General features: G+C 32.7%; 1 protein-coding gene across 1 annotated transcript in view; it reads left to right on the forward strand.

The window, feature by feature from the left end:
* Nucleotides 1–1,747: 1,747 nt before the first annotated feature.
* Nucleotides 1,748–24,000, forward strand: part of LOC114331331 (pancreatic lipase-related protein 2) — a 139,870-nt gene continuing 117,617 nt past the window's right edge. The window contains exon 1 of the mRNA XM_050655874.1: nucleotides 1,748–2,014. Within this exon, the coding sequence (XP_050511831.1) occupies nucleotides 1,933–2,014 (82 nt within the window). The 5' untranslated portion in view covers nucleotides 1,748–1,932. The remainder of the gene's footprint in view (nucleotides 2,015–24,000) is intronic.

Consider the following 24,000-nt stretch of genomic DNA (forward strand, 5'->3'; position numbering starts at 1 on the left):
CGAGGGCCGAAAGTCCCTTAGAATGAATAAAAAGTTTATTTTGATAGAGATATTTGAAATTAAAAATCACACTACATTTTCTCTTAGTTTTTCACCCCTGTAACTTATTAAAATAAACATAATAGAAGTTTTCAGGGACTTTCGGCCCTTGGTAAGAACTAATCTTTCATTCTGCGTTTAAATTTTTCAAAAATACTTATTAGTTTTCTCAGGATTCGAAAAAAATGAATTCCTATTTAAATACCATTGCAGCCGAAAATACCTATCCATCCCCTTAATAAATAAACATTATAGAAGCTTTCATGGACTTTCGACTCTCGGTAATAATTTAATTTCATTCTGCTTTTAAATTTTTCAAAAATATTTATTAGTTTTCTCAGGATTCCAAAAAATGGTGGCATTTAAACAGCATTGGACAAAGATTTTGCGCTTACCCCTTAAATTTAAATAAAAGAATATATTGACAAGTTAACGAATGAAGTAAATCGATGATTAACTGGAACCTTGTTAATGTAGGAAAAATATCCAAATAATATAAATATACATACATATAGGTATTATACAGGGTATAAAAAAATGTAGGTCATAAATTAAATCACATAACCTACCTTATTACAAATGTGCACATAAAAAAGTAAAAGTTACAGCTCTTTGAAGTTACAAAATAAAAATCGATATTTTTTAATATATCGAAAACTACTAGAGATTTTTTATTGAAAATGGGCATGTGGCATTCTTATGGCAGGACCGCGTTAAAAAAAATAACAGTGAAATTTGTACACCCCATAAAATTTTTATGCAGTTTTGTTCTCTTAAACGCCCCCCCCCCACCAATGTTTTTAAAACTTTTTGACTTTTTTGCCTCTAAGTATTTTTTTGACAAGCCAGTTTTATCGAGATGCGGTTTCTTTTTTAATATGTTTACATAAAAAATTATGGGGTTTTTTTCCTTTAAACCCCATAAATGTTTGTGTACGTTCCAATTATACTATTATTGTGCTACCATTAGTTAAACTCAGTGTTTTAACTTTTTTGTATCCTATAATTTTTTCGATAAGTTACCTTTCATCGAAATGTGGCTTCTTTTTTAATATGTTTCAAAATATACGTAAAAATTTAAATTATAAATATAAATTTTTAGATTATTAACAGCGGATAATCGTACCTAACCATATACAAATATGTGGTGGATTCGCAAAATATTCAAAATATCTCGATACACACTGGTTTATCGAAAACGTACTAAGAGGCAAAAAAGTTTTAAAAACATTATGTTTAACTAATGGTATTACAATAATAATTTAATTGGAACGTACACAAAAGTTTGGGGGGTTTAAGGGAACAAAACCCCCATAAAATTTTTATGGGGTGTACAAATTTCACTATAATTTTTTTAAGATGTTCCCTGTCATAAGAAGGCAACATATCCATTCTAAAAAAAAATCTTTAATAGTTTTCGATATATTGAAAAAAATCGATTTTTATTTTGTAACTTCAAAGGGCTGTAACTTTTTTTATGTGCACATTTGTACTAAGGTAGGTAAATTAGGTTCAATCGAACTGTTTTTGGTCCCAGAATATGCGATTTAATTTATGACCTTCATTTTTGTTACACCCTGTATATTATATACATATTATTATATTCAAATCAAATTCTGAAAAAAAATTGTATCAAATTGTCAACAGTCCCGCTAAGAGTGAGAGTGTGCATACCGTCAAACACATGGCGGTTTAATAAGAATACCAAAAGGTGAAGGTGATACCCAGAAGAAAAAGTTAAAGAGCGGTATATTGGACGGTGATGGTATAGACTGTTAATGTTGATGCAGTCTTAATCGGACGATCTGAATAGGTACATGACTTTCTCTGTCGCGATTCGTTTCGATTTCGTCGAGTCAAGTGTGTTCGAAGGGTTGATTCCGAATAAGAAAAATGGGCCGCGGGCTATGGACTAGTTGTACGCGGGAAAGTATGGTGATGGTGTGTTTTTATTTACTGTGTATTGTGCTTACCGGTGAGTAGTAAACATTTTGTATCTTATTTGATATATTTGTGTTCATTATTTCCAAAGGCAACGATACTACATCATTAGGAAAGATGCAAACAAGTACTGTCTTTACTTTCAGTTCGAAAGCCATTTTCAATATGCAAGTACAAAAGAGATTTTAAAAACAAATGTTTCTACATTTTTTGCCCAATATATTCTATGAAACTAGATTTTTTTATTTTCAGTGAGGAAAGTACCACATATATAAAAAAAAAACAAAACCTCTTAACTTTTTTTCTTCTGAATTGAAATTTTGTAGAAAAATAATTTAATCAATTATATATTTTTTACTGTTTAACTCAATCTTCCCCTAATATTTTTATTGAATATTTGGATATTTTATTATCTATATATATATATATTTTAAAGTGTTTAAGTATCTTCTTTTAATTCTTCTTCTTCTTCTTTTAATAGGACTATGTCCTGTTTCTTCTGTTATAGTCTCTGCTGGGATATGGAGCACCAGCTCTCGTACCATCGTTTTTTGGGTCTTCCTATGGGTCACTTAGTGTTGGGATTCTGTGTCTTCGCCCATTTCGCCATACGTACATGGTCCATCCGATCTACTAGGTCTCTCCACATGCATCGTAGTGCTCTTGTCCATCTCACTAAGTCTTGAACGACTAGCGCTCTCAATGTGTCTTATCTCTAAGTGTGATACATCCTATGAATCTTAGGATTTTCATCTCTGTTGTTCTCATTATTTGTCTGGTCTTTGTGTCTCAGCCCTTGTCTCAGCTGCGTATGTCAGTATGGGTTTAACACATGTCTTATAAATGATGACTTTGCTTTCCGTGCTCATATTTATTCCGCCAAATTATATCCCTCATGAAGTCAGATATTCTTGCTGCTTTCGTTGCCTGCTGTTTTGTTTCTTGCCACAGACGCCTGTCGCTAGATATTTACACACCCAGATTACTTGTTCGATTATAATAATATGGTCGTCCACTACTAATTTACATCTAATTGGGTTCTTGGATATTAAAACATCGATTGGGTTTTCTCTGTTGATAGTCTCAGGGTATATTTTTCGGAGGTTAATTTAAATTTTTTTAGTACTTAGTCATTGTAAGTTATCTTCGTTTTCGTCTATTAAGATAACATCATCGGCGTAGCAAAGTATTCTCATGGTTCGGTTACTCATTCTGAATCCCTGATTCACTTTGTTAACTCTAGCTGTAACTTCATCCATTATCAAATTAAATAGGCATGGGCTGAGGCTGTCACTTTGTCTAATGCCGACATTGATATTGATTTCTTCCGTGAGCCCGTGTATGGTTCTTATTGTTTAGTCGAATCTATTGAGCTCTTTGATTATGTTTCTATATTTCTGACATGTATTTCTTTCCAAGGAGAGTGAGCATGTCCTTTAATAGTACTATATCGAATATCTCTTTCAGATCTACAAAGCATGTGAACATGGGAACATTCTATTGATTTCTCAACTAACTGTCGCATGATGAAGATAGCGTCTGTTGTAGATCTGTTTGGGCAGAAACCCTGTTGTTCTTCCGATACACCGACTTTCTTGTATATTTTTTGGGATAGAATTTTTGTCAATAATTTTGATATAAAATTAAGTAATTTCTCGGTAGTTCGTAGGATCTATCTTTACGCCTTTCTTGTAGATGGGTATTGTTATACTCTCTCTCCATTCCTCTGATACTGTCATGTTGTTGTTGTTTATATTGTTTTTGAATAATGTTAGAGGTGAATTTATCGGACGATTTTATTAGGTATTAGTATTTCATATTACTATTACTTATATATTTTTCTTCTTATATAAGTCATTTTTTTAAGATCTTCATTTTTACATAATAGGTCTGGATCCCGCGTATGAAAAAAAAAGTTGATTAATAGCAAGCTGAAAATTTGTTAATAGCTTAAGGGTGTCTAGTCGGATAAACTTTGATATATTGGAACACTGGAACAGGGGCAGTTTTAATTGTGGAACAGGTTAAAAATTTGGAACGGTCAGACCACGAAAACGGCACATTTATTTTGTCTGACAGAATAGACTTAAACTCTCCGAACAGAGATTAAACTCTCATGCAAAAATCAGACTGCTATTTATCACCTGTCATAGTTCCTGTAATTTGACATATTCTACATGTTCCACTCATTAAAACGCCCATTTGGTGATAAATAGCAGTCTGATTTTTGCATGAGAGTTTAATTTCTGTTAGGAGAGTTTAAGTCTGTTCTGTCGGACAAAATACATGTGCCGTTTTCGTGGTCTGGCCGTTCCAAATTTTTAACCTGTTCCACAATTAAAACTTCCCCTGTACCAGTGTTCCCATATATCAAAGTTTGTCCGACTAGACACCCTTAAGCTATCAACAAATTTTCAGCTTGCTATTAATCAACTTTTTTTTCATACGCGGGATCCAGACCTATAATGTTTATCATATTCTTTTACTTTATTATCTTTTATTTATTCTTTGATATGATATACCTACTATATACTCCACAAAAGCATTTTAGTAGACACATATAAATGGTAAATTATCTGGCATTTTTGTAGTTTGTCTGACCTTTAATCTTTTTTTTATTTAATATGTACCTATTTCGGAGACCTTTACGTACAAAAGTATCATCAACCTTTCGTTAATACAGGTTAGTAGTGCTTGTCTTTGTCTGCCATGAGATTTCAAGGTTTAGCTCCATAATCACTTCATAATTTTCGTTTCTTGCAAGTAGGTCTTAAAACTTGTCTATTTTAAATACATATTAGCATTTATTTTATCAGAAACAAATATTTCTGTAATTTAATGATTTATTTTCGTGTTCAGAATATCTATTTTACGTTGTTGTCTTGTAGTGCCAGAGAGTTGTAGCTTCCACCGTTTGTAAGGAGTTTAAGAATTCCTTTGATGTTCAGCAGAATAAAAATAGGATTAGGTACATTGTTCTTAAAGACTAAGTTACCTAGGGCTTTAAATGCAAAAATGATTATAAAATGTAAGCAATTGAACTTTTGGATGTAGGTACTTTTTTGTGAAACTCTTTTGGAACCCCATACTTCCACAACAATAACTAAGCTCCCTTACCAATAATTTTCTTATAATTATCTGAGAAATCTCTGGTCTTCGTTTGTCAGGAGTGTGCCTGGTATATAATATACATATAAACATATTTACCGTAAACAATGGACTCACATTCAAAAACAAAAAGACACAATGTAAAATTTTGATTTACATTTAATTAATAGTCCAAGAGCTGGAAGCGGATTTTGCTCGTGATAAGTAATATGGACAAACTATACGGGGATATTTTGAGTTAGTCGTGTACAGTCGGAAAAATGAAAGAATACCCATGAACGATCACATCAATCACTTATTTTGTATTTGCTGTCTTTTTCTATAAATAACAAACGTTTGTTATAGAAAAACATAGCAAATACAAAATAAGTGATTAATGTGATCGTTCATGGGTATTCTTTCATTTTCCGACTGTACATGGCCTTTCCACACGGGCGGAAACCAGAGCGGGGGACGAGGGTAGTTGTAAGGGATCAAAGTCGCGGTTTTTATTATTTTTTTTTGTGACGCTTATGATCGAAATAGTGCACCAAAATTTGGGACTAAGTAGGTCATGACATACCTAAGTAAAATCTCCCAGGGCGGAGCGCTTCGTGGAGGACAAAGGGGTGGGGCAGGGGTAAATATAAAAATTATAAGGGGTTCTTTGTGACGTTCGTGATCGAGACAGTGCACCAAAATTTGGGAATAAGTAGACCATGACATAACTAAGTAAAATCTGCAGGGGCGGAAAGCAGAGCGGGGGACGATGGTAGTTATAAGGGGTCAAAGTCGCGGTTTTTTATTATTTTTTTTAAGCTCATGATCGAGATAGTGCACCAAAATTTAAAAATAAGTAGGTCATGATGTAAATAAGCAAAATCTCCAAGGGCGGAACGCTGCGTGGGGGACAAAGGGATGGGGGCAGGGGCTCGATCATGAGCGTCACAAAAAAAAATAAAAATCGCGACTTTGACCCCTTATAACTACCCTCGTCCCCTACGCAGCGTTCCACCCTTTAATATTTTACTTTAATCCTCTACTTACTCCCAAATTTTGGTGCACGAACGTCATCATCACGAACGTCACAAAAAAACCCTTATAATTTTTACATTTACTCCTGTCCCCACCCCTTTGTTCCACAAGCAGCGTTCCGCCCCTAGAGATTTTACTTAGTTACGTCATGATCTACTTATTCCCAAATTTTGGTGCACTATCTCGATCATGAGCGTCACAAAGAAAAATAAAAACCGCGATTTTGACCCCTTATAACTACCCTCGTCACCAGCTCTGGTTTCCGCCCGTATGGGAAAGTCATGTACATGACTAATTCAACATATCCCCGTATAGTTTGTCCATATTACTTATCACGAGCAAAATCCGCTTCTATCTCTCCGACTATAAGGGACAGTATGCGCCAAAACAAACGACACTGAAAAACTAAAGCTTTATTAAACATGAAAAATTAAATAACAACATTTCAAATAATGAGAATTTTAAGTTTTGCTTCTATACAAAATGTGTTCAAAGTGCTCGCCATTGCGTTCCAAGCAGTACTCATAACGCTTAACAAGATTGCTTATCATGTTATTAAAAATAGGCTACAGCGTTATTCTGAAAAAGGTCAAAATTTTTTCACGGAGTTCATCAATAGTTGCCGGTGGGTTTTATGTAAAAACGACTTGTTTCAGCATACCCCATACGTAAGCATCAAGAGTTGTTAGATCAGGTGAATGAGAAGGGTAAGGAAAATTCGTGTTACGGGAAATTACGCGGTCTTTAAAATTTTCTCGAATCAGATCTAAGGATGGTCTCGTGGTATGACAAGTAGGCCCATCCTGTTGGAACCATTGGGTATTCAACTGTATATTTCTGGCACGACAGAATTGTCTGAGATCTATAAAAAATGGTGTCAAAATTTGTTCTCTATATCGCACTTGATTTAGTGTAACGGGTCTTCTACGCTCGTCTTCCACGAAGTAAGGGCCCAATAATCCATTACCTGACACTGCGCACCAAATCGTTACACGATCACTATGAAGAGGTTTCTCTACGATGATGTCTGGTCGTTCAAAACCAATAAAACGATTTGTCTGTCGATTTATAAATCCATTCAGATGGATGTGACATTCGTCTGTAAACCACACATTAGAAAAAATAGAGGTTGTTCTGTTCATAAACCAATGCCAAGACTGAAGCACTATAAACAACTGTTGATTCCTTGTCTTGCCTTGTCAAGTGTTGCCCAATCTGTAAGGAAAACCACCAATCTTCTTAAACATTCTTCGGGTAGACGTTTCACTCAAATTCATTTTTAGAGATGTTCTGCGGAGACTTCTTTTTGGTGATTCTAACACCTGTTGAAATAGCCTTCCTTGATTCGCATTTGTTGTCATGGTAACTGGACGACCAGTACAGCTTTTGCGTTGAGTTAGAACGCTTCCTGTTCGTCGAAATTTTGCAACGACTCTTAACAAGTCCTCATTCGTCGGTGCAGGCTTCTGAAACTCTTCCCGAAATTGATTGGCAACCATTAACAAACTAGGTCCATTTGATCGTCCATTCACGTATGAGCGGAAATAATACTCAATATTAAAAATATTTTTTCTTGCGTTCTAAGCACCATTTCGAATCTTTTTGACAGTTTGTTAGAATAAACAAAGGAGCGTAATTTGAAATTTTGACTGGGGGGGGGGGGAAGCATTATATATACAATACATTATATATTATGATGTAATGATGAAAATTGATGTATATTTTGTAAAATTCAGTCATTTTCAGGGCCAGGGGGGCAGATGCCCCCCTGCCCCTATCAAATGACGCCCCCAAAATAAACAATGTTTAAAAATACCATGACAACCATTGCCACTTGTTTCATATGACGCGAGTATATTTCACAGGCTTCCTGATTTCAGTGTCCTTTGTTTTGGCGCATACCGTAATTTATAGTCTTAACGTAAAGCATACCTACTAATCCTTCAACCAAAAACATCCTTGAAAAGTATTACGAAATCAATTAATTACCAAGCTTTGTTACATTTTTAACGAATGTACATACGTATCAATTTTTAATGTTATTTGCATAGCAGGAAGTGGAAGTCAATAATAATTTTGACTTTCTAGTGAGACCTATTTGGTGAGCAATTAATTATAAGTATACTAGATCTTTCTGTAACTTCACTAATCATCATTAACTGTTACAAAATATAAACGCCGTGCAAAATGTTTCAATTATTTCTTTTTTAATATCAGTAAGGATAAATGATGAAAATATCGGAGAGCCACAAAAATCAAGTGGTGGATGCTAAAAGATGAGAAAGAAGGTCTATTCAGGAGAAGAATAGTAGAAAAAATATTTTGGAATATGAAAGGAAGCCCTAATACAATTTGGAGAAAAATGGTCAGTAGTACTAGAGAGACTGCTATTGAAATACTTGGGAAAACATCAGGAAAAAAGTTTGAGGATAAAGAGACTTGGTGGTGGTCAAACGACCTACAAGGAAAAATAAAAGAGAAGAGAAAGTTATATAAAAAGTGACAAGAAACCAGATCCGACACAGATCTTCAAAACTATATGGTGGCGAAAAAGAAAGCGAAAGTAGCAGTAGCAAAAGCCAAAGCAGAAGCGTATTGAAACCTATACGATCAACTTGATACCAGGGAAGGCGAAACGAAGATATATAAAATAGCAAATAGCCAAACAGAGAGCAAAGAAATCAAAAGATTTTAATCAGATTAGATGTATCCGAAATGAAAAATAAAATACTAGTTCACGAAAGGGATGTCAAAAAGAGATGGAGAAAGTACTTTAACAGCTTATTAAATGAAGAATTTGACAGGCAGCCTATAGAGTCAACGGAGACAGTAGCAGCAATGGTCACCAAAATAACAAACGAGGAAGTGGCTCAAGCGCTTCAAAAAATAAAGAGGGAAAAAGCGGTAGGACCAGATGATATTCCTGGGGAAGTATGGAGAGCATTGGGAGAGACAGGAACAAGGTGGCTAGCATGTATATTTAATAGAATTATGGAAGTTGGACAAATGCCAGACGAATGGAGAAGCAGTATACTGGTGCCTGTTTACAAAAACAAGGGAGATATACAATGTACAAACTACAGGGCTATAAAACTGCTTAGCCACACCATGAAAATATGGGAAAGAGTAATTGATAGACGCATACGTGAAAAGACCGAAATATCCGAGAATCAATTTGGCTTTATGTAGGGCAGATCAACAACAGATGCAATGTCCAAGTAATGAAGCTTGAAATAGGACAAAACCTCGCAATTTTTACAGAATGGATCGATTTGCTTGAACATTTGAAAATAAGTAGTGGATAGTCCAAGGATCAAAATCTATATGATGCCGAAAGGCGCTTTTACCATGGGGGTGGTTGGCACCCCCTGTTGGGGGTGGAAATTTTTTATTATATTTTGACCACAAAAGTTGGTAAAAACGTTCATTCTAAGCAAAAAATGTTCTATACATTTTTTTGATAAAATTAATAGTTTTCGATTTATTCGCTATCGAAAGTGTTATTATTATATCGAAAAATCAATGTTTTAAATCATTTTTCTGCTAATAACTCCAAAAGTTTTCGTTTTATCAAAACAACCTTACTTAACAAAAATGTACTATTTGAAAAAATAAACAAAACCGTGTTTTTTAATTTTCTTTAAGACCAACAGTAATCAAGATATATACTTTATTATATGTTCGCTCTCCTTTGTCAAATGTTAAATATTGTAGTTTCAAAGTCAAAAGACGGGAAAAATATGCATTTTTCGAGAATAACTTGTTAAAACTAATTTAAAGAATTTAAAAATATCTATCTTTAGAAATAAAAAAGAAGTCTCTAGCTCAAAAATTAAGTGACTTATAATGAAAAGAATGTCAGTCCCTATTTTTTTCAGCGCAAAAGTGGTCGGAAGCAACCCCGTAATTACCACCCTAATTAAAACTATTCATTGACTTTATTTGGTCTTATTTATTTATGTATTATTAATAGGTTCGAGAAGTTTGACCGACTTAGAATGATTCGTTTTTAAAAAAATGAAGTTAACAGCGATTAACGAATTTTTGTAGTTTGGAAAAAATGGCATTTTCTTCTGAATAGAAAGATTAGCATCAGAGATGTGAAAAAATGTTTAAATATTAAATTGTAGCTAATTTAATTCCCAAGAATTTGGTATGAAAAAATTTTTTCTATCACAAAAATTAAGTGAGCTATTGACAATTAAAACTTGTAATAGCATGCAAAAACCACCTTTACCAACCCTTTCAAAGTCACTTCTTTTTGTGACTAAAAATTTAAGTACGATTTAATATTAATAGACTTGTAGATCTTGGAAAAACCTACAAAATTCTTTTACACCAAACTTTCTAAGATACAAAATAAAAAAGTTACGGTTAAAAATCAACATATTTTTTTGAGAAAAAAAAAGGAGAAATCCAATTGTAAGCATAATAATGTAAGTTAGCGGTGTTTTTAGTCATTGGCCTTATTCATTCTTCTTTATTTGTGTATTATTAATAGATTCTAGAAGTTTGACTGGCTTAAAATGATTAGTTTTAAAAAAACTGAAGTTAAAAGCGAATAAAGAATTTTTGTAGTTTTGTAAAAAATGCCATTTTCTTCAGAATAGAAAGATTAGCATCAAAGATAAGAAAAAATGTTTAAATATGAAATTGTAGGTTATTTAATTCTTAAGAACTTGGTGTGAAAAATTATTTTCTGCGACAAAAATTGAGTGAATAGTAAATGAGTATACTATAGACTATAGAAGAATATTGATTTTTTCCATATAAAACTAACATTTTCGATAGCGAATAAATCGAAAACTATTAGTTTTATGAAAAAAATGTATACAACATTTTTTGCTTAGAATTAATGTTTTTATCAACTTTTGCTGTCAAAATATAATAAAAAATTTCCACCCCCGAGATGGGGTGGCAAACACCCCCATAATAAAAGCGCCTTTCGGCATCATATAGATTTTGATCCTTGGAACATCCACTAATTATTCTCAAATTTTCAAGCAAATCGATCCATTCTGTAAAAATTGAGGGGTGAAAAGCTTCGGTTCCTGGACTAACAGGAGTAAAGAAACAAACGCTCATATGGTATTCATTGATCTTGAGAAAGCATATGATAGAGTTCCTCGAGAGATTCTGTGGTGGGCACTCGATAAGAAAGGAGTCCCTGGTGAATATGTAAAGATTGTGAGGGATATGTATACGTGCTTTCTGTGGTTTGACTCCGCGTTAAATAATTTTGCTTTTTAGAAAAACCATTATTTTGACGACGTTTCGGTAAGATTGCACTTGGAATTTTCAAGTCAGGAGGTCCGCTTCTCGTTGTGGCTTGAAGTAAACTGACTCTTTTTTCTGATACGGTCACTTATATAGTCGATCTTGACACGCTTCCGCTGAACGGTTCCTGGCTCTTGTTATTGGCCCTGTATAGATTGGATGGGCAGGAGGAGTAATACTTGTCGATGTCGTTGCCTGATTTTTTTTTTGGTCTTTTTCTTTAAGACCGTTTTCCAAGGTACATAAGTCAGCATTGGCCAATTGTTAGATCCATTCTATCTCGTTTACAATGAGTAGCAAAATTTTTGGCTTTACAGACAGCAAGAAATTTAATACTAAATTTAAAAAAATGTAAACAATTATACACTATTTAAATTTGGTAATTTGATACAAAGCAATTATTTTTTTGCATTTAGGATGTAAGCATATTAAAAGATAGATTTTAATTGCAAGGAACTTTTCCTTTCGATATTGTTAAAAATAAAGGTAAGTACCACTTAGTTCTTGACCGAAATTCTAAATTTTTACCATATCTCGTATATTATTTATAAAATTTGATATCTGATGGCTGCATCTTAGGTTTTAGAAAATGCAGAACTTTTTTTTGTAAAATTATTAACAAAAAAGTATTTAATATATTGCCAACTCACGCGTAGACACGCTGTATATAGGTACAATATAATTTTAGTTCATCATTATGCGTTAATTTTTTATTGTTCAAGTAAAAGTGTAGTTTAATAATAATTCACCAAGATTGACAATAACACAGTCAATTAAACTAGAATAGTTTTACCTATTAGACGGTACTTATACTTATTAGGAAAGCCTCAAAGACTGGGTGTGTACACTACTGGTATCTACAACAGAAACTAGTTCACGTTTTATTGGTATTTTACATTCTTCTCTCACGTTTACTCACTTCTTATTAACCAGAATAATTGAAAATCGTTGTTTAAAATAAAAACTACTTTGTGGGGGATTCTATTGTTTTTATACAGGGTGAGTCATGAGGAACTGTACATACTCCTACCTCGTGTGTCTGCTCCCATTGTTTAATATTATACAGGGCGAGTTGCGAATTTTGACAGAAATTTGGATTCGTGATAACGGTATTTTTGAACGGTAACATCGATGTGTTTCTTATTTTGCTCAATCATTACACTATTACAACCTAATCAACGGATTTATTCAAACATGAAAAAAAATAAGGTCCGGCTTTAAAAAATTCGTTTTATAGTTTTTATAGTTTTATAGTTATAAAAATAGTTCGTTTTGGTCTTAGAAAAAATTCACCCTTTATACGGTTTTTGAGAAATCTAGTAAGAATTTTACAAATTAGACAAATAGGTAATTAAAATGGCATATTTATTTTTCCCATACAATTGCTTAATTTTTTATTAAAAAAAATTAAATTTGACCATAAATAATTAAAACTTTGGTGAAGTGAACAATAGATTTAAAAAAATTAACTTTTCTTGCAATAGTATATTACATACCTAGCGGGAAAGTACTCTATTTCAGCCGAGCGGCAAGGTAGTTTACCGAGGTGCGAAGCACCGAGGTAAACTACAGACGTGAGGCTAGAATGAGTTCCCGCGAGGTTTGTATACTATTTTACTCACAATCGGTTAGTAGTTTATGGATTTCTAATACTCACAATCTACCAATAATAATTTCGTTTTAAATATCTGTATCCATTTTCATTATGTGATAAGATGAATTATTTTAAGTAACCTGTGAGATCGTTGCTAGGTAACAAAACAAGTTTGTTGAATCTGACATTTAGGCGATACACGACGCCATTAATTGTACATATAATCAAATTGTGTTTATTTTACAAAAATGTCTGATAGTGAATTTGAATGTACTTTGACAGATGCTAGCCGGGAAAGGCTGGGAAAGTAAAGTAAGTAATAAGTCGCTTCCTGATTACTTCAAATGTTAGAAATCCATAAATTACTAACCGATTGTGAGTAAAATTTATTTTTTTAACAAATATTTAATTTATAAGTAATGATACTACCACTGCTCGTGCTATACGTTTTAAATCATACAACCCTTTTAGCCAATCTCCAGAATTTCAAAAGGAAAAGTTTGTTTTGAATAATATTAAAACATCGCCTTGTATAATATTTGTTTGTAAAAAACCAAATAAACCTAAATTAAACAAAAACGAAAAAAAAAAATATTTTCCCCTCGTTTTTTTGCATCACTACCTTCTCACCGTGTATTAATACTAGGTAGTGTATAAAAATTTAGGAGGCTATGATAATTTGATATTTTCATTGTTTAAGTATATAATTTGATTTTTCGTTCACTATCGTTATTATTTATTTGTGTTTCTTAAAAATTTTTACTTTTTTTTAGTGTTTTTTTTTAGGTAGTGTACGTTATATAAATTATTTAAATTAATTGCAAAATGCCACATCGATTTTCAAATTCAGAATATGCACATTATTTTTGTTTACGGGTTTTGTGACGGAAATGGCAGGGCTGCCAGCAGATAATATCAAAGACGATTTCCAAAATGACGAGTTCCAAATCATCAAACGTTTGCATCCGTGTTTAATTATTTAAAAGAAAATGGATCATTTCCTAAATCAAAATCTGAACGAGCATTAGATCTTTTACAAGAAGAATACATATAGTCCAAGCTGTGGGTGAAAAATAGGTCGATTTCAGGACATAATTCAGGAATTTTTGAAACCTATCAGGTGTTGTAAAGGACGATCCGAGGAATAACTTATACTAAAATGTAACCAAAAATTTTGTGCGGTTTTTTATTTATGACGATTTTCATTTGTTAAATTTGCAATTTTTAAAGATTTTGAATTTTGCAGCTTAGGATATTTATTTTAGAGAAAAACTTTTAAATAGAAAATTGTAGTAAATTAAAAATTCTACAATTTGAGCTATGGTATGTTTAGTTTCGTTAATACGTTATTGCAAAACTGCCTGCCAAAGGTCCAAAATGGCCGTTTTTTTCAATTGCCTTATTTATTATAAAAATAACTTTTATGTATTTTTAAAGCTTGAAAATGGAGATCTTTCAATACTAAACATAAAAAAATTTGTAGTGCCCGATTGGTGAACTTGTTGCTTAGATATTATAATTTGTTTACCCCAAGAGGTAAAATGTCCAATGTATAACTTTTTGAAACAAAATCGTACAGGGTTAATCATCCAAGATCCACTCTCCCTCTAAAGACATATATTTTCATATTCTGATGTAAATAAATGCGTATAACATTTTTCAACCTCTTATTTCGGGTTTGAAAATAAGGGGGCAAATTTCGTTATAAACATTTAGACCTGAAGTCGCCCCTGTACATGCTATGAGTTTCTAACTTGCAGGTTATTGTTGCTGAAGACAAAATAAAGATTAAAAACCAAATAAAAATTTTCTACGACCTACTAAAGCCGAGATAATTGTTTTTGTTTTTGTTTTTTTTTTTAATCGTAGTGACTTTATTTATAACAATTAAGAAATTATTTCACAGTCATTGACTAAAGAAAGACTTATATTATCTTAAAATAAAAATTATTTTACCCGAAAATTACATTTAATTATTAAAAATAATTTTTAAAGTGTAGTGGATATTTATTTTTCGTTACGACTGTGATTTATTGTGTCGGTTGCCCTTAGAAACAGATAGCAACTTATAATACATTAAATCACGGTTTTTGCTTTAAATTTTAAAGCACCGCTTGGATTGACATGAAATTGGGCAAACACATAGATAACATGTTAAAGAATAAAAATGATATTGGGCCTCTGCGTGCTTTTGTCCTGGGGGTGAGTTTCACCCCTTATAAGGGGTGAAAAAATATATGTTCAAAATAAGTTCGGAAATGGATAAAACGTCTAATTCTAAGCACCTGTTGTTCTATAGCATTTTTCACCAAGTTAATATCTTGCGAGTTATTTTCGAGTAAATACCTTCATTTTTAAACAACAAAAAAACACGTTTTTAGGCGTTTTTTGACAAATAACTCAAAAAGTATTTTATTGAACAAAAAAGAGTTTTAACAAAAATATAGCAAATTAAAAATTGAAAAAAATTATGTATGCATGAAATTTCTGGACCCAGTAGAAACAAAGTTCTAGCTAATGAAAAATAGGTTCATATCCGTCAAATTTCAAAGTGAATAATTTCAACGTGAAATAACTAACAAATCATGCACTTTTTGGAGAAAAATCATTACAACTTTTTTAAAGTGTTTAAAAAAATATGTATATCTGTTTTTAAAAAAAGTTTATAGCATCAAAAGTATGCAAGTTACGCTGAAAATAAAGTTGATCTCTTTTGTTTTGGTCAAAAAACTCGGGAAAGTCACCCCCTTTAAAATTTAAAGCAAAAACCGTGATTCAATGTATTATAAGTTGCTAGCCGTTGCTAAGGGCAACCGACACAATAAATCACATTCGTAACGAAAAATAAATCTCCACTACATTTTAAAAATCATTTTTAATGATTAAATGTAATTTTCGGTTAAAATAATTTTTATTTTAAGATAACACAAGTCTTTCTTTAGTCAATGCCTGTGTAATAATTTCTTATTTGTTATAAATAAAGTCACTACGATTTAAGAAAACAAAAACAATTATCTCGGCTTAAGTTGGTCGTAGAAAATTTTTATTCGGCTTTAAATATTTATTTTGTCTTTAGCAATAATAACCTGCAAGTTAAAAACTCATAGGATGTACAGGGGCGGCTTAAGTTCTAAATGTTTATAACGAAATTTGCCCCCTTATTTTCAATCCCGAAATAAGAGGTTGAAAAATGTTATACGCATTTATTTACATCAGAATATGAAAATATGTCTTTAGAAGGAGAGTGGATCTTGGATGACTATGTACGATTTTGTTTCAAAAAGTTATAGCCTTGGAAAATTGACCTCTTGAGATAAACAAATTATAATATCTAAGCCACAAATTGACCAATCAGGTACTTCAAATTTTTTTTACGTTAAGTATTGAAAGATCTTTATTCTATAGCCTTAAAAAATACGTAAAAGTTATTTTTACAATAAATAAGGCAATTACAAAAAATGGCCATTTTGGACCTTTCGCAGACTGTTTTGCAATAACGTATAAACAAAATTAAACATGTCATAGCTCAAATTGTAGTATTTTTAATTTACTACAATTTTCTATTTAAAAGTTTTTCTCTAAAATGAATATCCTAAGCTGCAAAATTAAAAATCTTTAAAAATTGCAAATTTAACAAATGAAAATTGTCATAAATAAAAAATCGCACATTTTTGGTTACATTTTAGTATAGGTTATTCCTGGCATCGTCCTTTACAACACCTGATAGGTTTCAAAAATTCCTGAATTATATTCCTGGGGTAATATCATTGATGCCGTCGAAGAAGATCCTAAAACAAGTACCAGGCAAGTAAGCAGACAATTAGGCGTTTCTCAATCAAAAGTTGACAGAGTGTTAAGAAATAATAATTTACATCCTTATCACATTTAACAAGTCCAACGAGTGCATCCTGGAGATGAAATCCTACGATTACAATTTGCTAGGTGGATTGCGAAATCGCTTATTATGTAGAACCCCATTTACTGACGAATCCCAGTTCACGAGCGATGGAATAAATAACTCACGCAACTCCCATAATTGGGCAGACGAAAATCCCCATGCGATTCGCGAATCTCGTTCACAGTTCAGTGAATGTATGGATAGGAGTAATTGACAGATAACTAATAGGCCCCCATTTCTTTAATGCACGGTTGACAGATGCTGTGTACTTAGATTTCTTACACCGTGTTTTTACACTATTTTTACTTTTTTGCATTATCATATTTTACAAAATATTTTGCCGAATCTACTTGCTAATGTAGCAGCCCCAGGTATGTACTTTATGCACGATGGGGCATCACCACATTTCTCAGTTGCTGTTCGTCAACATCTTCATGTAACTTTGGAAATAGGTGGATAGGACGCGGGGGCCTCATGCATGGTCACCTAGATCACCTGATTTTAACCCTGTCTACTATTCCATATGGGGTGGATTGAAAGAAATGGTTTGTCGAGAAAATATCAATACACGACAAGAACTAATTGACAAAATTATTGATTTTTGTAACATTATTAGAAATGATCCCTTAACTCTCATGAGGTCTATTAGACAGTTGATGGTCCGACAAAGACGTTGTATAGAAACAGGTGGATTTTATTTCGAAATCTGCTATAAATCTCAACATTTTTTTTGTTTTATGTGTTTCTTAAGTTCTTTTATGTATCATACATACATATTCTTAAATTTACATCTGTTTACATTTTACTTTATATCCGCTTTAACATCCGTTTATGTTTAATGTTCTACATGTATTTTTTTCGTTAATTTAAAAAATAAATTAACTGTATTTTGCCTTTTGGAATAAAATTCTGAGAATTCAATAAAACGACACTACCGATGAATCACTAAACAAATATTATACAGGGCGATGCTTAAGTATTATTCAAAACAGCCTGTTCCTTTTGAAATTCTGGAAATTAGCTAAAAGGGTTTTATTATTTACAACGTATAGCACAAGCTGTGGAAGTACTTACTTACTTACTTACTTAAGCCGTCCTCTTGTACCTTACGGTGTCGAGGTAAGTGGAGAAATGAGACGTCTCCATGCCTTTCGGTCGGTAGCTAGTCTTTCTGCTTCTCTCCACCCAATATTCCTTTTTTCGCAAGCCTTTCCAATATTTGCATTCCACGTTCTTGCTGGCCTGCCTCTTCGTCGTTTGTTGTCAGATGCCGCTTTCCATACCCTCTTTACAGTTCTACCTTCACTCATTCTCGCCATATGTCCGAACCACGATAACTGTTTCGTTTCAAGTCTGTCTAAGGTCCTTCCAACACCGCACCTTTCACGTATGTCTTCATTTCTTATACGATCACGTCTGGTCACCCCGGATACCGCACGTAAATATCGCATTTCGCATGCTTGAATTTTACTACAGACGTTGTCGTTCACTGTCCACGTTTCACTACCGTAGAGTAGCACCGGCTCGTATACGGTTTGAAATACTTTCATTTTTGTTTTCAGGCTTACTTCTTTCTTCCTAATAAAACTTTTATTTAGTGCATAGTATAATTTTGTTGCACTCATTACCCTGCTGTTTATTTCTGGTTCTATATTTCCTTGCCCATTCATTGTTGATCCTAGATACTTGAAGTCCTCAACTTGTGTAAGTATTAATGCATATTATAGGTATGTATAAATTAAATATTTGTTAAAAAAATAAATTTTTGTAGTAAAAGTATTTTTTTTTAATCTATGTTGACTTTGCAAAACTTTCAATGCATAGTCAAATTTGATTTAAAAAAAATTAAGTAATCTTGTGGGGAAAAATAAATATGCCATTTTAATTGTCCATTTGTCTAATTTGTAAAATTCTTATTAGAGTTTTCAAAAACCGTATACAGGATGAAATTTTTTCCAAGACCAAAACCATCTAATTTTTTAAGACCGGGCATGATTTTTTTCTAGTTTGAATAAATCAGTTGATTAAATGGTCGGTTGTAACGATTGGCCAAAATAAGAGACACGTCGATCTTACCGTTCAAAACTATGACGAATAAAAATTTCTGTAAAAATTAACAACTCGCCCTGTATAATATTAAACAATGGGAGCAGACACTTTTTAATGATCATTTGTTATTCCCCATAGGGGCCTCCATACGAGGTCGGAGTATGTACAGTTCCTCATGACTCACCCTGTATTGTTATTGGAACATCGCAATCTATGAATTATCACTAAATCTTATTAACGATTATAAGTTAATACAAAACTAAATCACAAGTACTATTCTGATTTATTACACTGATGGTTCAAAGCAAATGAATTGGAAGAATAGGATAGTTAATAGTCCAAACACTATCACTAGCCCACGGAAATACGGTATCCGCCAAAATAAACAGTACCTAAATTAAGAGGGCTGTGAAATTGCGCACGCAACTTGCATTTATCGCATTTGGAATACTTGTCATTAGTTGTCAACTTGACATTACGTTAAAGTTATATTCTTTGTCAGGTGTTCTGCGGGTAGCGGGTAGGAACTCCTTTGGACAGTCCTACCATGGAAAGTGGCGACCCACCATGGCGTGTATGGCGGAAGTGGCGACTCCCGATTTTAGGGTTCGTACAAAATTAAAGGGTAGGCGATACTCTTAAGCTGCAGTGAATGCAAACCGTCTAGGAGAAAGAACACTCCAAAATAAAATCCTGGTCATCCAAGTTGGGGGTTGAGGCATCGGGCTAACCCCTCGGTACTCGTCAAAAATCTTAAAGGTTAAACAAATCCAAAATCCGGCCTCGGAACAGGAACGGTGGGAAATATGAGAGAAATAATAATCCTGGGAGACCTCAATAGCAGAGTCGGCAAAAAGAACAACGACAAAGTAGTTGGCAGATATGTAGAAGATACCACAAACAATAAGTGAGAAAGGTTAATAGATATCTGCGACCAGAATGGACTTAGAATAATGAATTGATACTTCCAGCATAGAAATATGTAGGTATTCATAAATATACGTGGACTCAGGAAACACGAAACTTAAAATCAGTTGTAGATTATGTCATGCTTAAACAAAAAATCAACTGAAAACAACAGATGTGAGAGCAGGTAGAGGACCAATTTGCGGCAGCGACCACTATCTCCTACGTTCAAATATTTCATTTCCACCGAAAATAGAAAAAGAAACGCCGCAAGGTAACCATTTAAATGAACAGGTCCAAGAAGTACAATTTGAACAGTCTACACCAAGAAAGTGTTAAAAACTTATATAAACGTAGACTGGAAGACAAACTAATTGAAACAGAAGATAATAGCAGAAATATGAATCAGTCATACGAAAATGTCAAAGAATGTATAGGTACACGCCGCTGCCTTATGGTAGGGGAGCACAAGCGGGGATTTTTGCAGTTACTCGAGCGCGTCTGATTATCATATGGGGAGAAACCTTGTACCCTGTAAATGTACTTCTACCATATATTGGACCTTAACACAGTGGAGTTCGTTAAGGGGGGCCCGAAAAAAAATCTATCCTTAGAAAAACTTGAAATTGTCAGATTAAGATAAGGTAAGTACATGCAAAAGAGTGTATATTTCAAAAATCTGACAATTTGTGCGGGGCGTAAGGAAATGAGCGCGTCAAAAAGTTTCACAAAAAAAGCGAATATCTCACGAAATTAACGTCAGATCGGAAATCTAAAAAATACGTGATTAATATTTTTTAAAAATATATCGAATAATACCAAACACGATCCCCCACGGAGAGTGGTGGGGATAAATTTAAAATTTTAAATACGAAACCCGCGATATTTCGCGAAATGAACATCAGATCAAAAAACTGCAAAATACACTTATTCAATATTTTTGAAAAATCTATCGAATGGTATCCAACACGAACCCCCACGGAGGTGGGGTGGGGGATTACTTTAAAATCTTAAATGGGAGCCCCAATTTTTTATTGCAGATTTGGATTCTTTACGAAAAAATAAGCAACTTTTATTTGAGACATTTTTTCGAATTATCGATAGATGGCGCTATAATCGGAAAAAACGATTGTTGGAAATAAAAAATTAAAGTAAAAAATGGAAAGTCCCCATTAAATTGGATAACTTTACTTAAGTTTTTTTGGTTTTAGGACTTAATAATCACAACCCAATAGGTCCCCATAACGCTCAAGTATCTCAGACTACGAAAACGTCCCGTGTATTTTGTCGGACAGAACTTCCAATTGATTTGTTACCCTTTCATTAAACTCTCATGCAAAAATAAGACTGCTATTTACCACCAACAGAATTTCTGTCAGTTGACATGTTCTACGTGTCGGACTTATTAAAATGCCCAACATATTTGTCGGACAAAGATTTTTTCATATATTATATAAATTTTGTTATTGAATAAACTTAAAAACAACCTGCTAGTTTTCACAATCATAAACTTGTCAGGATGACACGTTCCACAATTAAAACTTCCCCTGTTCCAGTGTTCCCTTGCATCAAAATTTGTCCGGCTAGACATCGTTAAGCTATTAACAAATTATCAGCTTGCTATTAATAAACTTTTTTTGGTACGCGGGATCCAGGCCTATAACGATGTTTACAACAGGAATATTTCGGGACAGTGCATTCTTTTTTTTTCGAATTCTGAAAAAATATTAAATATTTTTGAAAAATTTAAACGCATAATGAAAGATTAAATTATTACCGAGGGCCGAAAGTTCCTTAGAATAAACAGAAAGTTTTTTTAATGCGATGTTTGAAATTAAAAATCACATTCAATTTTCTCTTGTTTTTTCACCCTTGTGAAACTTATTAAAATAAACATTGAGGTTTTCAGGGACTTTCGGCCCTCGATAATAATATCTTTCATTCTGCGTTTAAATTTTTCAAAAACACTTATTAGTTTTCTCAGGATTCGAAATAAATGATTGCATTTAAAAAACATTGGCTCGAAATTTTGCTTCTACGCTTTTAATTTTTCGATGTCACCTTCGACACCTAGACCTTCTATATTAAATAATTATAGAAAAAGAAGTAATTTAGCATTTATTGTATAAAATTTAATCTTATTTTAATCATCCTTGTAACTCTTTTATAATTAATTCCTCTACAATTTTGGTAAATTTAATCAAATTTATAGTTTTACCTTAAACGGTTTATAATCACCGCGTATAATTTAGCCATTTTCTTGAAGGTGACCATGAAGAGTCTTCCATTATGATCCTAATTAATTACTATTTGTCGAAATACTCGCAAAGTAGTCAGTTTTGACCCAAAAAATTAATCTGTAAGGTCAGAGAAGCGACTTTGATAGGTTGGATTAAGCAATCTACCAATTTCTTGCAATTTTAGTTGCAGAAATAGTAATAGGTTGATTATGAGAATGAAATTAATGTTTTAAATTAATTGAAATTGTAGATACATGCACAAGTAAATTGACATGAAGAAAAATGAATATTTGGTGATATGACACTTTTTAGAGAAAAATGAGAAGTCCCAGATCTAAACAATAAATCTGAAAATTCTCGTGGAACCACTTTCTGGTAACATCCTTATAGTCGAGGAAATGAAACTGAAAAAATGGCAAAACCTCGCAATTTTTTCGTCCAGCTTCGATTTGTACAAAAATTTGGGATTAGGCTCATTTCACCCTCTAGTTCATTTTCTATATTGAGCCGTTGTACGCTTTTGATTTTTTAAGGGTGAAAACTACCCCTAATTGTAAAAAATTATAAAATACCATTTTAAACTTTAATATTGACAATATTTGGTTCTTATTAGTTACATAATGATTGTTTTATGCTTTAAGATATACTACCATAATATTTCAACCCTTAAAACCACCTTTCTTGGAGCTATATAAAAAAATTTACTTATCCTAAAAGAATAATTTCGACTTGCATCGATTAACATAAAAATTTAGGATTAGGATTGTCTCACCCTGTACTTTATATTCTATATCATGCTCAAGGACGTTGATTATTTTTAGGGGTGTAAACTACCCCTTATTTTCAAAAATTATATAAAAACATTGTAAACTTTATTATGGGTAAAATTTGGTGTTGATTGGTTAAATAATGATTTTTTTATGCTTTAGGATATAATATCATAATATTTAAACCCTTAAAAACCACCCTTAATAACATTACAATTTTTATAAGTAGATAATTTAATTGATCTATATAGAAACAAAAGTAGAATCAAAGAATTACAAAAACAATTTTTTACAGAAAAATACGAATTTACAAATGTGCACAAATACAAATACAAATACAAATAGTTTTTTAGTCATCTTCCAGTATGCGAACCGGTTCTGTGGTATTATATGTACATACATTGAAAATGCTCCACAAGCGGACTATTCGAATTTTTCGAAAAAAAAAGTTTTATAAACATAGCTCTCTCATTTTTGGCGATAAAAAGTTTTTTCAAAAATGATCTTGTAGGATTTTTAAAGAATTATAAGAATAAAAAGTAGAATTATAAGAATTATAAAGAATTATAAGAATAAAAATACCATGCTGAGTAGATGAGTTGTGAATTATTTAAAATTCTCTCATCTTAATTTTCTCGGCACCTGTATGACTTATAAATTGTAAAAGTCTCAGGAGGTGTAACCAAAGAAAGTATTCCACATGTTGTCAATCTGGTGGTACGGAAGCGATATTTATTGTCGTTTTCTGCGCTGCTTCGATTGATAACTTAGTTTGTTTTCCGGTAGATGGCCCTAGTTCATCCGTGACATTTCTTTCTTTGCAATTCGGGAAGGCCCTATGCTATGGTAAATGGTTAAAGCGGAGAGAAGAGGATATGGGTTTACTGATGACGGGAAAAAGATCTCCGAAACCGGTATAGACTCTTCCTGCACTCTCCGCTTTAACCAGAGTATTATGCAGCTGCTGCATTTTCGTTTTGCAAAGAAATTGAGAATGTTTATACATTTTTAATTCATTTACTCTTTTGAGTATTAAGGAATCTTTCTTGTTGGAGCTTTACCATGCTGAGTAGATGAGTTGTGAATTATTTAAAATTCTCTCATCTTAATTTTCTCGGCACCTGTATGACTTATAAATTGTAAAAGTCTCAGGAGGTGTAACCAAAG

The sequence above is a fragment of the Diabrotica virgifera genome, chromosome 1 (assembly GCF_917563875.1).
Source record: "Diabrotica virgifera virgifera chromosome 1, PGI_DIABVI_V3a".
NCBI classification, from domain to species: Eukaryota; Metazoa; Arthropoda; class Insecta; order Coleoptera; family Chrysomelidae; genus Diabrotica; species Diabrotica virgifera.